Source organism: Muscardinus avellanarius (genome assembly GCF_963383645.1).
Source record: "Muscardinus avellanarius genome assembly, chromosome: 16".
NCBI lineage: Eukaryota > Metazoa > Chordata > Mammalia > Rodentia > Gliridae > Muscardinus > Muscardinus avellanarius.
The window spans coordinates 62,774,405-62,792,463 of NC_137802.1; the positions used below are offsets into that span (position 1 = coordinate 62,774,405).

General features: G+C 39.2%; 1 protein-coding gene across 1 annotated transcript in view; it reads right to left on the reverse strand.

Annotated features, from left to right (window-relative positions):
* Positions 1–18,059, reverse strand: part of LOC308275761 (ABC-type organic anion transporter ABCA8-like) — a gene marked incomplete at both ends in the record, with an annotated part of 54,489 nt that overhangs the window by 7,973 nt on the left and 28,457 nt on the right. The window contains 11 exons of the mRNA XM_080714114.1: positions 427–544; positions 1,135–1,255; positions 3,007–3,098; positions 4,335–4,454; positions 6,405–6,518; positions 6,967–7,140; positions 8,263–8,370; positions 10,669–10,806; positions 11,607–11,740; positions 13,689–13,855; positions 16,202–16,397. Of these exons, the coding sequence (XP_080570240.1) occupies positions 427–544; positions 1,135–1,255; positions 3,007–3,098; positions 4,335–4,454; positions 6,405–6,518; positions 6,967–7,140; positions 8,263–8,370; positions 10,669–10,806; positions 11,607–11,740; positions 13,689–13,855; positions 16,202–16,397 (1,482 nt within the window). The remainder of the gene's footprint in view (positions 1–426; positions 545–1,134; positions 1,256–3,006; positions 3,099–4,334; positions 4,455–6,404; positions 6,519–6,966; positions 7,141–8,262; positions 8,371–10,668; positions 10,807–11,606; positions 11,741–13,688; positions 13,856–16,201; positions 16,398–18,059) is intronic.

Below are 18,059 nucleotides of genomic sequence, written 5' to 3' on the forward strand. Positions count from 1 at the left end.
AAGTGGTAAAGCCACACTTAGAAGCCAAGATTTTTAGATTCTGTCTCCTGTGGTCCTAATTGCTATGTAGTAATGACACAAACTGAGGCCATCTAACATCTGCTGGTCAAGGCTTCAGACCATGCAGGCATATCCCCAATCAGTTCCCTTGTGAAAATAACAGACATTAGAGGAAATAAATTGTGTTTGTTTGAATAGAAAAGTCACGGCTCCAGGGATTCATATTAGCAACTTCTGGTTTCACTGGTGGCTGTGCTCCTATTCATGGGGTGACTGAATCGATCCCTCTTAGAAATGAAATATGTAGAAGGAGCTGTGGTGGTTGCCTGCCCAGGGGACTTCACATGGACCAAGAGAGGTTGTGTGAGGAATTCTTCCTAGAAACCATGAAGCACTACAGGGGGCCCCGAGCCAACTGTGTCCAACCTCTTCTAACGCAGAAAGATACGTTTCTGGTGGCTATTTTATTCTTCCTCTTGGAGAAGCAGTGCTTCCTCTTCCCCGTGTACTCCTTGCGTAGACAGCTGGCCACAATGACTGGCTTCTGTTAATGACAAATATCAAGGTAGATCTTCATTCTCCCCATTAATGGAAACATATCTATCCTCTCATGGCTTTGATCCTTTGCTGTCCGTGCAATGAATCAAGAGGTCCTTCTGCTAGGCGACGTGCTTATTGCCCAGTCTCCTAGGTTGAAACATTTTGGGATGAAATACTATCATGTTCCCCCCCAACAAAAGCAGTGACTCAGGAACACATTATTTGATGTACCCTGCTGGACTCAGAGCAGGAGTGGAGAAACTTGGAAAAGCAATGAATCATCCTCAAAGAACCAAACCGTGCACTGTGGGCCGCATTTTGTATTGTACACTTTCTCCAAAGTGATGCTCGTACCTTTGTTCAGTTTCTGAAATCCTCCCTGCCTTTGTAATTTCACTCGCACTTTGCTTTCCTATTTGCTCTGAGAAATACAAAGAAAATCACCTTGACTTCTAAACTGCTCGTTTAGGTGTAAAAATAGTGACTACTTTCTAAAGTGGTCATCTTCATTTGCAAAGACTAAAGGAACTCAAAATTATTTGAGAATCAGACTGCTTTGACTGAGAGGTCAAAGAAACACTTGACATGCTTTACCTCCTCAAAATTTGTGGAATTTAAGGCACTAGCAGTTCTCACTCTTTCCATCTGAACATCTTCATCTTCCTCTTCTGGCTCTTCTGGATTCTGACACACTTCACTGCTTCTTGGAGAAATTCTAGAGATAAGAACATCCACTAATAACTGATTTCTGGATTCATCCTCGTACCAAAAATATTGCATTTTAAAACGTATGCTTGGATAGTTTGCACGATTAATAAACCATTGTAATTTCCTTCAATGCCGTGAGTTCTCTTTCCAACCTCTTTGTTTCCATCAATAGCGGTGGTGTATTTAGTGACCACTACTTCTTATATATCTTCCATTCTATTTATCTGAAAAAATATTATTATTCTATATCAATGGATAACTTGGAGCCTATTATCTGACAAGGGATTTTTATATCCTAGTTTAATGGAACAATTTTTCTGATAACCTTAGCTCTGACACCAACATGTTGGTGTTATAATGTTCTCATGGGAAAAAATGGGCCAGAAAATTCAAAATCAGGACTGACTTCGAAAATAAAAGTTAGATGCTTGATCTCTCATTAAACCTGACTCCTTCTTTCAAATCTGTCCAAGCATCACTCTTTCTCCTCATCCAAATCTTGGCCAGACATACCCAAAGTACATCTCATTCTCGTCTCTATTCTCCTGATTTCCTCCACCATACCATCTGAGAAGACTTCTTAAAGGTCTGCATTTATTTTGGTAGCCACCTATCTGACCATCTGTAATAGCAAAAGATAAAACTGATGTGGATGAGAGTCACAGAGAAATACATGACATATGGTTGCATCTTTGAATGGTTCACAAAAAAGGTCGGTTTCCAAGACCCATCTATAACTGACCAGTCAGTGGTCTACCACCTGGACTTCCTACTAACTATAGGAAAAGAGCACAGTTACTGCTGTTGTTGGCCTACTGATCATTCTGTTTCTTATTCTTGCACAGGTAGCATTCTGTCAGCTACCAATCTGTTTAAATACATCATTCCTTAAATGGAACCAGCACAATTTAACCCTCCCCACCCCGCCACAAGCAATGCTTCTCTGCACATGGTGTCACATAAATAATCCTTCCTTCCTTCCTTCCTTCCTTCCTTCCTTCCTTCCTTCCTTCCTTCCTTCCTTCTTTCCTTCCTTCTGTCTTTCTTCTGCCTTCCCTTTCTCTCTTCTAGCCTCTCTCCCTCCCTTCTTCCCTCCTTTCCCACTGAGGAGTGAATCCAAGGATACTTTTTCCACTCAGCTACATTCTTAGTCTTATTTATTTATTTATTTATTTATTTATTTATTTATTTTACTGGGGATGGAACCCAGGGGCATTCTACTTCCAAGCTACACTCCCTAGCCCTGGTTTTTATTTTTTTATTTTGAAACATGGTCTCACTAAGTTGCAGAGGGCCTCACTAAGTAGCTGAGGCTGGCTGAGAACCTTCGATCCTCCTGTTTCAGCCTCCCAAGTACTGGGATTACAAGTGTGTGCCATCATGCCAGGCATTTATTTATTTATTTATTTATTTAGACAAAATCTCACTAAGTTGGACAGGCTGGCCTCAAATTTGTGATTCTGTTGTTTGAACCTCCTTGGTATCTGGGATTACAGGTATGTGCCACCATGCCTGGCCTAGTGAGAGCCTTTTATATTCAATGTTTCAGGTCTATTCCTTTACTAGATCCTAATCTTTATTGGGTTGGAATCTGAATCTCTTTATTTGGCACATTCTTTATTTTACTGGCACATTGCTCCTACCCCAACCAATCTTCATCCATGGCACTTTTCCATTAATGGATTGCTTTCTACATATCAGAATTATCTTAAAATATTAATCAATGAAATAAAAGAATCCAATTTGATTTCTTCCAACCTGAAAAAGGGGTCCTTTCTCATTGGTTTTTTTCCAAACTTCCATTCCAGACATCGAAGAATAAAGAGGAAAATGGTAAAATGAAGGAGAGGCTAGGAATGAGGAGAAGGAAACATATTTAGAAACATGGAAAGATCATCATTTTAGTATCAGAGATGACAAAGAGTAGGTGGATTTATAAAAATACAGTCATTCAGAGTAATCATCAAAAATGTCCAGCAACCTAGCAGGTTACAAAGCTATCAAAAATTCATTTTCAGTTTTGTTTGGAGAACCACAAGAAACAATTATATTTATGCAATATCATTACTTAATGTGATTCCCTCTCATAACTGCACACTGTCCTGAAAATTTAAAACGTGTGTTATATTCTCAGTTGCTTTGTAAAAATAAGTGCCCTGGATTTTATAAATATCATATCTCTACAGGTTACAGATAACTATATATCTATTTTAATAAAAAACTTCACTCTGCGTAGAGGAATTAAAATTCTTGAGTATAGTAAAAGGCACAATGATTTCTGAAGAAGAGTGTGTTCTTACAATTAGGAATAGCAGATATGGCTCCACAGGCTGTGATGTTTCATTGAAGACACTAAACAAGATAAGCTGTAAAAGGAAAGCCATGGTTAAAAGGACATTTTTGCTACATAACTGTCACCAACATTAATTTGAATCAGCCCCAAGGAGCCCTGCTAAACTCTCCCCTGGTTTCACCACGAGTTTTTAGGCAAACACCCATTTGAAATTGCATAGCAAGGGCTGGCTTCCTTCCTCCCGAGGACTCTGAGCTTTTCTTTGAAGGGCTAGGATCACACTGGTAAGGTAATCGGGGATATGAGCTACCCACCCCAAACACTAAGAGATTCCTGCGCTCATTTTTGCCTCTCGTGGCATTCCTTCCCTTCCCCACGGGTACCTCTTTCCTGTACTTCCCTTTGTAGAAGCATAGGTATCAGTTAACGAATAGGGGGGGATTTAATTCCTATTGGAAGCCTCTCTATGACCCAGAAATCTCAAAGATTCAGAGCATTTCAGTTCATTTCTAAAGCTCAGCCTGCCTGGGAGTTCATAAAACCCAGAACAACCTTGAAGGCTGCTCTATCAGGCCACCCACCTCGTTCCGCCCCACCCCCACCCATAAACCAGGGCCAAAATTCCTTATGACAGATCAGCAGAGAACACTGTCCCGCCTGGGGCTGGAATCCACAGAGTAGAAGTCTTCAAACCTCATTCCTGGTCAACATGTTGCAGGGTGTCAACATGAACTAAGCTTTTACAACTGGCCATGAGCCCCTGGACACTGGGATAGACAGTAGCGTTACTTACATGGAAAGATATGAACAGACAGCCGATCAGGGTGGCTTGTGGTATTAAAAATATGATGAAGTACAGTAGGATGTTCCCATAGCTGTCAAACACAAATACAACCACAGAGGAGAGGGTGATCTGAAGAGAACAGAAATACGCGTGTTAATCGTGTTGAGCCTCAATACAGGTCCCAAGTGAAGTTTCGACTTGTCTTAAAGATACTTTCTTCTGGATCTCAACTCCAACCTCTCAATCTACACTGAAATCAAACGCATTTCCAATAACATTTCCCTTAGTGACTGACATATATGTTCCTTTGACCTAGAGTATCATGAGGAGACATCACGGGACAATTCTAGGACCCAATACATACATAGAATATTTTAATTATAAGCCCGGCATAGTGGTATATACCTGTAATCCTAATACTTGGGGGGCTGAGACAGAAGAATTGCAGGTTTGAGACTAGATTCAGCAACTTAATGAGACTCTCAACAATCTAGAAAAACCCTGTTTCAAAAGCAAAATAATAATAAAAAAAAAAAGAATAGGGGTGTAGCTCAGAAGTAAAATGTCTCTAGGTTAAATTCCCCGGAAGAATAAGGAGGAGGCGGAGTAGGGGGAGGAGGAGGAAGAGTAAATCTGAATTATAGAAAGGAAAAACTGAGTATGTATTTTTTCTTGGGGGTAAAATTCAAAATAGTAGATAAGCAACAATCATAGGGAAAATTAAATTTGATATCTAACAGAAAAAAACCTCAACATTGAGAATGAAAAAAATCAACTTTTGTCAACTATCCTGGTAAAGAAAAACAAGCAGGTAACAAACTGGAGTGGCTTAGCAAAGGCAAAGAACTAAAACACAGAATTCAGGGATAAAAGAAAGTTTCAGGAACATCTGAAGCTCTAAACTTTCTTTATTAAAAGTATGAGACAGGCATGGTGGTACACACTTGTAACCCCAGTATTTGAGAGGCTAAGATAGGAAGATTGCAGATTTGCAGCCAGCCTCAGCAATTTGTGAGGCCCTCTGCAACTTAGGGAGACCCTGTTTTAAAATAAAGAATAACATAGGGCTGAGGGTATAGCTCCTAGGTCAACCTGGACTTCTTCTCTAGAATTCTGTTCACCTAAATTTACTATCTTATACTTTTTCACGTTTCACTGTTTAAAGGAAACTTCTCTTTCTCTCCTCTATTACTCCACTGGTGTGAGACTTTTTATTTTTTATTTTTTGCAGTACTAGGGATTGGACTCAAGAGTGTTCTACTACCCAGCTGTAACCCTAGCCATTTTTAGTTTTTGCTTTGAAGGAGGGTCTCACTAGGTTACTGAGAGTATCAATAAGTTGTTAAGGCTTGTCTGAAACCCGAAATTCTCAGCCTCTCAAGTATTAGGATGACAGAGTGTGCCACCATGCCTGGCTTTGTAAGAAACTCTTAAGATGGAAAACGACTCTGTATCTAATCTTTTTCTCTCATGCTGTTTTGATAGATTGCTGCTTATTATCAGTTTATCCTTTGGAAACACTCATAGGGGTAAAATTTATCTACTGCGTATCTTCTTTCTGTCTCCATTTGTAACACATGGAGGAAGTCAACAAATACTTTTTGAGTTAATAATGTACTTTTTGTCATCCTGCAACTCCAAGAAGTCAGAATACATATTCATAAATTACACAATTTTTTCCTAATTTAGAAAAAGAGAAGTGTAGCTTTTATGAAGTTAATTCAAAGTAAGAGGGTTGGAATATTTTGTAGTTTTAACTATGCTGGTAACAGAATTTTTGATCGTCCAAGTTTGTGCCAATCTTTAGATGAACTTATTTTTTTAGTAAAAGGAAGATGTAGATGTTCTGTCTTCTAGGTGAATATTTTACAGTTGTAGAAATATGACCACTTTTAAAGAAAGACCAGGATGGAATTAGGTTGGGGAAAAGGGACGAATTATGAAAAGGAGTCAAAATAAGGGAAATGCCAACTCGTTTAGACTGCGATATTTATTATTCTACCGGGGGCAAAACTTAAGTATCAGCTCACATAGCATATTAAGTATAATAAACTAAATGCTTGCAAAAAACATACTTACGACAAAGAAGCAAAATGACCAAATGCCACTGTTTTTTCTCCCCTTGCGACAAACAAATGAAATCATGTATGTGAAGAAGATAAGAGACATGGAATAACCAAGAGTACACGTAACCTGCAATCGACAGAAATGTTAAGCTGAGTTAAAGACAAACACCATCTGGGCAGACATCTAGGCCCCCAAACACTGCCACCGCGTAGGCTTTGACAGCCATTTAATGTGTGTGTGTGTGTGTGTGTGTGTGTGTGTGTGGTACTAGGGGTGGAACCCAGGGGCTTTTCTACCTCCGGGCTACACTCCCAGACCTATTTTTATACTTTATTTGGAAACAGGGTCTCACTAGGCTGCTGAGAGCCTCACTAAGTAGCTGAGGCTGGCTTCGAACCCGTGCGATCCTCCTGTCTCAGCCTCCCAAGCGCGGGGATTACAAGCGTGCACCACCACGCCCGGCTCAATAGCCATTTAATTCACAACAATGTATTACCACTGAGAACAGTTCGGGTCTTCCAGTTTTCTCATTAAGGCATGCCATGATATTTCTTTTATGAGTATCATCACTTACGTGAATAGTATGATTTACTACAGCAAATATAATCTCTTCGAAGCTTAGAATATAGTCCATTAAATACATAAGAAGGAAGATCAAGCCGTAGAGGGGAACATCCACCAGCGCCTGCCCAAACCAGTACGCAGAAGGGAAGAGGCCCGAGATCCGCAGCTGGGACGACATTTTGTTCTGGTTAGGAGAGAACAAAGACACCAGGTGGTGGTTCAGCTTCAGTTTTAAGAAAATGTGGATTCGGTTAGAAAATATCCAAGCAAAAGCTTTATTTTTAACAATTCTGGATTATGACTATGTAATGGCTTGGCCTTAGAAATTCCACCAAAGAGGAGCACATGTTGGCGATGCAGAAAGGTTCAAGGGTGAAAGAGTTGAATTTGAATGAATCTACTGGGTGGGAACTGAGGCAGATCACCCAGGGAGCAGCCTTGAGGACTCTCCTTTCCATTGTCTGATGCCATGAGCGGAACAGCTTTCCTCGGCCACCCCCTGCTGCTATGACGCTTCTGCTCTGGAGCCAGCGGACTATGGACAGAATCTCTCAACCTATGGGCCAAAATAAACCTTTCCTATTCTAAGCTGTTCCTGCCAGGTATTTTGGTCACAGTGATGAAAAGCTGGCCAACACTAATACAAAGGTTCTCCAGGTGAAAGGATGGGTGGTGGGTGGACAAACATGTCAGTCAGCTGCACTAAGGAATGACACTGATGTTCAGAACACATCTGGTAAGAGTAGGCGAAAGAAGACATCGGAGGGAATAATCAAGGCTCCAACACTGCAGCAAAAAAAACCCTAGTGACGGAATGATTTACAGGGGTGGGGGCGTGGCAGGGAGAGTATATTCATCTCGGAGACTAGCTTCTCATTACAGCGATTCCTCTGTCTCTGTGTCTCTTTATAAAGAATTATATATATATAATATACAATTATCCTTAATATAACACATTCTTAATTCCTATAACTTTTTCACCTCTAACTTTTTAATGAGCCTCAATATCAGAAGTATGTCTTCCAACTTTTTTTTCAAAGTTATTTTTGTATATTCTAGGCCCTTTGCATATTCCTATAAATTTAGAATCATTCTCTATTATCTATGTATTTATATATCTATACTTCCATTTGTGAAACTTCCTACTATTTTAGTATTTTTATTACTTATTACACATATATAATATCTATGTATAATATGTGTAATGTAGACACAGGTTTAATAGCTTCACAGAAAATCTTGTAATTGCGTTGCCTTCAGCTTCTAATTACACAAAGTAATGGAAGTTTCAGTTACGTCTTATTACCTTATAGTCATCGATGCTGCTCATGGCGATATAAGGAGGGCAACTGGAGGTCAAGGCTAGCCAGAATAAGGTGTGTGCCAGGAATTCATATGGATTATTCATTGTGTTCTGAAAAGGTGAAGAATACAGTGAGCCGAAGGAACAAATTCTAAGTTCATTTTCTGGAATACAGTTTTAAAAATATCAAGCTGACTGTGTGTAATTCTTTCTTAGGTCCCCTTTAAGATTCCCAAGATCTTTCATTATTTTCTCAGGGTTAAGCTTCAATTCTGAACTCTTAGCTTTATACGTAGATTTATAGGTTGAGGAAAGTGATTGAGAGACGACGCATTCATTGATATCATACTCATTTGGAAATCAGTAAGAACAAGATTTTTATTATTATTTTGCCTTATAATTCTGAAGTTTATACTGGTGACAGAGGTGTTTTGGGCTATAGTTTGTGTATTTAAAACCTGCTCCTTTAGATCATGTTTGACATAGAGAACTTTCTCACTGGGATGTCTCACTGGTATGTTTGCATGTGAAATCGCACTACAAAATCAATTCAAAGGCTGGGACCAAATCTTTATGTTTAGGGAGTTTCAAATTCGCCTAAGTATATTCAGTGCTTTAATCTATAAGTTAAGCTATGTTAATTGCTTGTGAATATTAAGTGTGGTACAAGCCATTTTTTTTTTTTTTTTGGTGGTACTGGGGTTCCTGGAAGCCCTTCTACCTCTGGGCTACATTCCCAGACCTATTTTAACATTTTGATTTGGAAACAGGGTCTCCTAAGCCAACGCGTGCGGCTGGCTTCGAACCTGCGCGATCCTCCTGTCTCTGCCTCCCAAGCGCGGGGATTACAAGCGTGCGCCACAACGCCCGACTTACAAGCCATTTTAAGATGGGAAAAAAGAAAAGTAGTAAGCATGTGTATATATATGCTTACTACTTTTTTATATATTATATAAATATGGAGAGAGAGAGAAAGGACGAGAATTCTAGTTCATTAAGTCTTGGTAATTATCAAGATAACTTGATAATTCACAGTAGACACTTTCAGTGTCCAACTGATCTTTATAATTATTTCAAATGTGATAGTCTGACTCAAAAATCACACTGGATGTTTCATGGCTGTAATCAGTCATTTTCTTAGGCACATCGTGAGATAAGATCAGTTTTGGCTGGAGATTCAAAGTAGAAACGAAGTGCTAGAAGAGAGAGGGAAAGCACAAAGGGAAATCTCTGGGCTTTGCTATGCCATGGCTGCTAACCGTAACCCTAACCTTAACCCTCTCCTTCCATCTTTAAGAACAGAAGGTTCAAAAACTGCCTTGAAACTGACCCCTGGTTATTTTCATGGTTCACAGAGTTGTCATTTAGGTACCTTGCTTAAGAAAGTGAGAACCATAGCGTGGTTATCTTCAGCATGGGCATCAAAAAGACGCTTGCTAAACATGGAGTGGTGAGGATGAAGTTTATTGTCAGAATGCTTTCAGAACACTCTGGGTAGCTGTAAGTCCTCAGTGGTAAATACACTCACTTTGGGCTGGACAGAGGCATAGTTTATATTTTTCTATTATTTTTTTGTGGTACTGGGGGTGGAACCCAGAGGCTTTCTACCTCTGGGCTATACTCTCAGACCTTTTTTATATTTTATTTGGAAACAGGGTCTCACTAAGTTGCTGAGAGCCTCACTAAGTAGCTGAGGCTGGCTTCGAACCTGTGCGATCCTCCTGTCTCAGCCTCCCAAGCGCGGGGATTACAAGTGTGCACCACCATGCCTGGCTAGAGGCATGGTTTAAAACTCTGAAAACTCTTGCTTTGGGAGCAATGAAAAGGTAAATTTGAATAGCAAATAAAGTGAGTTGCTGGAGATACTGGTTAAAATAAATATGTTGGTACATAAATACAAGGTCCACTAACGTGTGGGTATCAGATTCATTCTAACTAACACAGGATGTCTTTCTAGATGGAAGCCCAAGGTAATTTTCTCAATTACAATGTACCTCTCTTAGAAAAGTTGCAAAGGTCACCACAGTCATTAAAGGTTAGTTAAATGAACCAAAAGCCAGGCGTTCCTCTTCTAGTATTTCTAAAAGCAGTAATACTATTTATCCTTCTCTCTCTCCCTCCTTCCCTGTCTCCCTTTCCCTCCTCCTTCCTTCCCTTTTTTTGTTCATTACCTTTGTGTTAATCACAATACTGCACAATTGTACTTGTGTTGTTCTCATTCTCTTTGTAAACCGTTTAGTTAGCTCTATTTGCATTTAAAAAATCAAAGTTCTGAAAAGTGCATTGATTTAGGAAAGTCACAGAGCCAGCATGAATCCAAATGTTAATTTATTATGCAATGTCTTACTCAATAATATTCCAGGACTTAAAAGCATAATCTGGAAAAGCGACCATAAGATTTACACTTACCCCCCAAAATGTACTTCTGTCTGTTCTAATACGTGCAGCTGGTGTAGACATTCCAAGCAGGGCATTACTAACAATATCCATAAGGACCGGGAAGCAATTCAGTCTTTTGGTATTGCATGCTAGCAGAAAGTTGTATTTCTAAAATACAAGGAAGTTTATAAATTATTAAAGGTTTTTAATATTTTATATTTTGATATGGGATCCTTTTTTTCTTTTTCATTTGTTTTTGTTTTTGTGGTGTTGGGGATGAAACCCAGGGCCTCACCCAAGCTAGGCAAGTGCTCTACCATTGAGCCACATGCTTCGAAAATGATGACAAACATCATGTAAGTAAAAACCCTGCGTAAACAGAAGCAAACACTTGTATAAATAAATAAACAATAAAAAATTCATATATCTAATTTTTAAGATACCAGCTGTTTTTTTAAGGCTAGAATCAGGTTTTGAGTGTTCACAATTAAATAACAAATCAGACAGAGGTTACAAAAAATTTTTTTTAAATCTTAGAAAAAAATGAATTCTTTAGACTTATATACATGCATGACAAGGGATATTCAGGAGTATGTATTTTGTTTATATACACAGTTTTCGTTGGTAAACAATGAGGAATATTCGGATTGTTACACATGAATATGATTCTCTAAGTAATAGATGAATCCTCAGAAGAATGGGAACAAGTCTACCATTTGATCCAGCAATACCACTTCTGGGTATCTACCCAAAAGAAAGGAAACCAAACTACCAAACTAATGCATGTCTCTCTATGTTCATAGCTGTGCAATTCACCATAGCCAAACTGTGGAACCAGCCAAGATGTCCATCAACAGATGAATGGATTACAATATTTGTTATTTATCTTTGTTTCTGGAATTGGAAACCTGAGTATATTATGTTAGCTTTCTACACCTTTGGGAATCATGAACTAGAGACCAGTGTACCTTGTCACTGCCGGAGACGATGATAGCTCCGTTGTAAGATGGGTCGTCAGTGCCATTTCTAGCTCCAGAGGCGTCCACTTCCACAGCGAGCTCCTGGTGCTCCACGGAACGAATGAAGTCATCGATGCTTGCCCCTGAGGTGAAATTTAACACATTCGCTATTTCAAAACTAAAAGAAGCAAAGTCAAGTCTCACAGTCAAATTACGGTTCATGTTTTTATACGGTACTGTAATATGGACTTTTAGGATATTTTTCCACATGATAACATGCTTGCTACAATGAATTAAGAATCTAGTCATTTTTCCAGGAGCTGACTTCACAATTTGCTTATTTGCTTATGCTTACTGATGATGTAAAAATATTTTAAAGCACGATATGACTTTTGGACTAGATTTTTTTTTCTAGAATCTTGTAATGGATAGCTGTGACTAGTATGTTTTAATGACCTTTTTTTTTTTAATAATTAACCTCAAATTTGCCAAAGCCCACTACACTACTGATAGCCTATTAATTGATTCTCAAATATTTCTTGACAGAGAAGACCTGCACAATAGTGATGTAAAGGCTTTCACAGATCCTTTACATAAAATAAAAAAATATTCATTTAAGGAGGTCTATTAAAACTTGGTAAGAAAACTTCTCTGAGCAAGTCAGTAAGCACATAAAAAAAGATGATCAACATCATGAGCTATTGGCAAAATACAAATAAAACCACAAGGTATGCCACTGTGATGCCTTATTATAAGCACCACTCTGATATCTCATTATAGTCACCACTGTGGTGGATATAATAAGAAGAGAGAAAATAATGAATGTTGGCAAAAGTGTATAGAAATTGGAATATTGTTGGTGGGATTGCAAATTAGTGCAACCACTTTGGAAAACAGTATAGAGAATCCTCAGAAGAATGGGAACAAATCTACCATTTGATCCAGCAATACCACTTCTGGGTATCTACCCAAAAGAAAGGAAACCAAACTACCAAACTAATGCATGTGTATCTATGTTCATAGCTGCACAATTCACCATAGCCAAACTATGGAACCAGCCAAGATGTCCATCAAAAGATGAATGGAATACAAAACTGTGGGATATGTACACAGTGGAATTTTACTCAGCCATAAAAAAATACAATTGTGGTATTTTCCGGGAAATGGATGCATCTTGAGGACATTGTGCTAAGCAAGATTAGTCAGTCTCAAAAAGTAAGGAATCAGATGCTTTCCCTAATATATGAAAGCGAGGGTGAATGGGGTCATAGGAGGAACTCCAGGTGAAAAGGAAATCCTATAGAGGAGCAAATAAGGCAACCTAACTGTGGGGATGAGAGGTGGGGAGAGGGAAACGCTTTAAAGCGCATGATGTCCTTATTCATATAGAAGTCAACCACTAAACCAAGCATGGGAGGGAGTGAGGTGGGGACTGGGTGGGTGCTGGCTGGGTGATGTGTGCATTTATGTCTACACAAGTTTATTACCCCATTATGATGTATAAATACAATGCACTAATTAAAAAAATCTTAAAAAAAGAAATTGGAACGCAACTCCAGTTGCTAGGGTAAATACAAAGGGGCTCACTCACTGTGAAAAACAGTTTGGCAGGTGCTTAAAAGATTAAACATCTGGGTGTGGTGGTACATGCCTGTGGTCCCAAGGACTTGGGAGGCTGAGACAGGAGGATCACAGGTTCAAGGCCAGCCTCAACAACTTAGCGAGGCTCTCACAACTTAGCAAAACTGTTTAAAAATTTTAAAAAAAGGGCTGGGGGGATAGCTCAAAGATAGAATTCCCCTGGGTTCAATCCCCAGCACCACAAACAAACAAAAAGTTAAATGAAGTCATTTTGTGACCTAACAATTCTATTCCTAACATGACGTGCCAAAGAAATAGGAGCGTATGTTCACGCAAAACATTATCCATAAACATTTATAAAAACAACATTCATAATAATCAGTTATTTGAGCAAAAACATCCATCTGCTGATGACTGACTAAAAATCAGAAAATTATTCAGTAATTAAAAATGAAATATTGGTCCATGGATACATGCTACAACATGGATGTCCTTGGAAACCGTAATTACCTGTTTTATTGATGACCAGTAATTTAGAGAGAGGATCTTGTGGTTGCTGTCCAGGAGCAAGGAAGTACAAATGGGGAGAGAGTTCCCACGTGTAACTGCTTTGATATACTTTCACCAAAATGTACCTCAAAAGAAGAGGGGAAACTCCAATTGCCAGGATCAATAGCCTGTACAGAAGAAAATCGTCCATGTGAGTTTCCTAACCTTCATTTCCTAACCTTTCAAAGCGATCCGAGCAGATTATAAATGCTGAGACCGAAAAACTATGAACATTAAACACTTAGCTCTCCGCCTTGTACCCCGAGTCTTTTGTCCTTTTTTCCTATTACTAAACTGGAGGGTTGTAGAGTGATCCTTTGATCGCCTCTTGGTCATCGGCTCTTGGGTACTCCATCATTTTCGTGGGACATGTGTCCTTAAACTCGTGTTCAGATTCTGCCTGCCCTCTGTGCTTCCAGGGCGGTTCTTGGCCTCTCCTTTGCTCCTTCAACACATCACCCTTGATCTTCTTCACTGTCCACTTTTCTTTTTATAGCCCCTGTTTCTCTTAGTGATCACAAGATTTCTTTCATCTCCAAGGTCAACTTCTTCATTACTTTTAGTCATTATTACCCATTTTAAGGAAATTAAAAAATCTTATGATGCTGTCATTATATTTCTTACTTCAACTCCTTTCTCCTGCCCTACTTTATAACTATATCTTGCCTGCCAAATGGTCAGCATCCCTACACGCTCTACTCTCTAGACTTTGTTATATAGTATTACTAGCTTAATAGTAAAGATTTTTTCTTACAATGCACTAATTTTCTTATCAGAAGTTCCCATTTCTCTTTGTGTAGCAGTTATTTATTGAGATTCAATTATGTGGCAGGCCACCTATCTCTTTATTGATTAAGCAGAATACAGTGTTCAGAGACATGGCAGTGGTTGATGGCCACGGTACCATGGCACCAGGGTAGTAATAGAAGGTGCTATGAGTCTTGGAAGCAGGTGTGGCACCTGTTATGCACAGAGTGGGCAGAGAATTGAGCTGCTTAAGAAGGATAGAGATGGGGAGGAGTCATGCTATCTAGAGATGAGCCAGTAGGATAACCAGAGAATATCTAAAATGGGTACTGGCATATAGATCTTGGGAAAGAGGATCCATTTCCCAATGTGCCTGCCACTTGCAGAACTTGAGTAAGAGAAAATGTTATATGTGGATTTGAAGACTGACTTTTCCAGCTCGGTGGATAATTGGTATTTTAATAGGGATTGCATTGAATTTAGGTTTCCGTCGAGCGGATGGATGGATAACAAAACTAATACGTTCACACAATGGAATGTTACTCAACATTAAAGAAGAAAAAAAATTATGACATTTTCAGGAAAACGGATGGAACTAAAGAATATTATGCTAAATGAGATTAGCCAGTCTCAGAAAGTGAAGGATTTATGTTTTCCTCTCATAGGTGGAAGTTAGAGAAAAATTGGAAAAAAAGAGACATTAGATAACTGAGGAGAGAGTTCAGTAAAACAATAGAAAGAGACTAAGGGAGGGACGTGAGGGGATGGAGATTTGATTAAGAAAACAATTCAAATAATGCTATATAAATATATAAAATTACCAACACTAATCTCAGTAACATGTACCGGGAAGGGGAGGGGCAGGTGGGATCTTCTATCTGCAGCTACTATGTGCAGGTATGTCTCTATCATTCATTATGATAAATGATTACAATGCACCAATAAAAATACATTAAAAATAGTGAATGTTATAGCTTTTTCCCTAGAATTAATTATCTCTGAAACATGATAAATCCCACCTGCTAGTCTTTTAACTGATAAACTACCTATGAGATCCATTGACTAAACGTGTATTATACTTTAGTTTTGCAGACACAGGTAATTTTTTATTTTTATTTATTTATTTACTTTAGCAGGAATTTGTGAAAAGTTTTTTTTATTAGTGCATTGTATTTATACATCATAATGGGGTAAAAATCTTGTGTAGACATAAACGCACACATCACCCAGCCAGCCCCCACCCAGTCCCCACCTCACTCCCTCCCCATCCCTCCCTCCCATGCTTGGTCTAGTGATTGACTTCGATATGAATAAGGACATCATGCGCTTTAAAGCATTTCCCTCTCCCCACCTCCCATCCCCACAGTTAGGTCGCCTTATTTGCTCCTCCATAGGATTTCCTTTTCACCTGGAGTTCCTCCTATGACCCCATTCACCCTAGCTTTCACTTATTAGGGAAAGCATCTGATTCCTTGCTTTCTGAGACTGACTAATCTCGCTTAGCACAATGTCCTCAAGATCCATCCATTTCCCGGAAAATACCACAATTGTATTATTTTATGGCTGAGTAAAATTCCACTGTGTGCATATCCCACAGTTTTGTAAACACAGGCAATTTTTTTTTAAAAAAATATATATTTTCTGGTTTTCTTTTCTCTTGTTTATATGTCTCAGTTATTTTTAACACATTGCCTAAAGAAAAATATCTCTGGCCCGCTGATACTCACAGTGATAAAAGAGCTTTTCTCTCATGCTTTAACTTTAACAAGCGAACCTTGGCAATGGCACAGATTTGCTGTCCCCAGAGAGCCATGCCCCTCACTGTCCTTGTGTCTGTGAGTGAAGAGAGAAGTTCTTCCATTTCAACAAGCCTTTCTGTGTCCCCAACTCTTCCTACTTGTACTTCTCCCCAAATGTCAATATCTACAAAACACAAAAAAAGCAATTCATAAAGTCTCTCTTCAAATGGGCATTCCTGAGTTTCCTGGGGGAATCTGTTTGTCTGAGGACACTGTAGTGAGATTCTCCTGTGCTGCTGCTGGCCTGATAATGGCAATGGGCCGCTTTCTTGAATGAGAAAAATAGGTAAAAGATTCATTTCTTGAACAGAAATAAGAGTAGAAAGGATTTTGTCTCGGTCAATGTTCTCACAGCTGTCATCCAAAACAACTGACCACACTACGCAGAGGAAGAAAGATTTATCTGCTCACAGTTATTGGAGATTTCAGGGTTCTGTCCATGTGAGGCTGGGGTTTATGGAGCTCAGGATATGGTTCTGGGAATCAGACAGAGGGAGAGCAAGGGCTTTGCTCTCACAATATGGAGGCCAGAAGCCAGAGAGAGCAAGTAAGCAAGGAGTTTCAAAGACAAAAAGCCTGGTCTCCTAAGGCCACATCCTAGGGACCCACCTTCTCCGCCCACACCCCACACCTAGGTTTCCACCAGTAAGTCCATTACAATGGATTTTTCTGCTGATGAGATTACAACCCCATGACTTAGTTACATCACTCCAAACATTTAATACATGAGCCCTTCAGAAGATACTCTACATTGAACCATGACAGAGATTGTAGATAATTTAGACACACATCACTCATGAAAGGGGCTAGAAAAATATGCAAGATCGTTGCAGTGCCTAGGTGTGACATGCGAGCTTTGTACATGAAACAATTGTCTACGTTCACCTGTAGAAAGAAGCAAGCTACAAACTGAAATGCCACAAACCTGGAGTCAACTGTAAATGACCAACTATGATCCTGGGGGCTAATTATAACTTGTCAGCCCTGGACAGATTTAAAATTTTATTCAGTGTTTGAGGCTATCCTCTTTTGACTTATGCACATTCTCTACAATCTCTAGAGATCCAGGATGGTGTCCATTGTATGATACAAAAAGAAGCCTGATAGGAAAGCTCAAAAAGTACACCCACAAATGTGTAAACACAACCACAGGCACAAAAACACATGCTGTGAATACAGATCTTAAATAAGAGAGTGGTCAAAATGCCACCTGGACGGGGTTTCCTGGGGAGGTCCCCAAAGGGAAGCGCACCTTGACTCAGCCCATGAGGGATCTCGATGTTGTCAGGATGGGCTACTGCGAGGCATAGGTTGATTTTATTGAGAGAAGAAATGAAAGCATACACTCTTGAGGGGTGGAGTAGAGTGCAAACACTGATCTACGGGGATTTTATAGTTTTTAAATTTTATATTTTTTAAAGTATTGTTTGGGATTCTTAAGTATTTCTTATTGGTAGACAGGTATTTTATGTTAATTTTGGGGGAAAGTGGCTTTATATAATTTTCTTCTACAGATCCAACAAACTCAAAAATTCCAAATAAGAAATGATAAAGGCTGCCTCTAGTGATACTCGATAAGAGGTGGGAATGGAAGAGTTAAGGGTCTCATGGAGACATAAAGTATGGGCAAATATAGCAGGATGTTAAAACATATCTCAGTCTTTGGGTATGTGTCTCATTTCTGTTTATCTATCTTTACCTCTACAGAAATATCAATATAGACACAAATTGTGTGTGTGTGTGTGTGTGTGTGTGTGTGTGTGTGTGTGTGTATTGTACCAGGCTA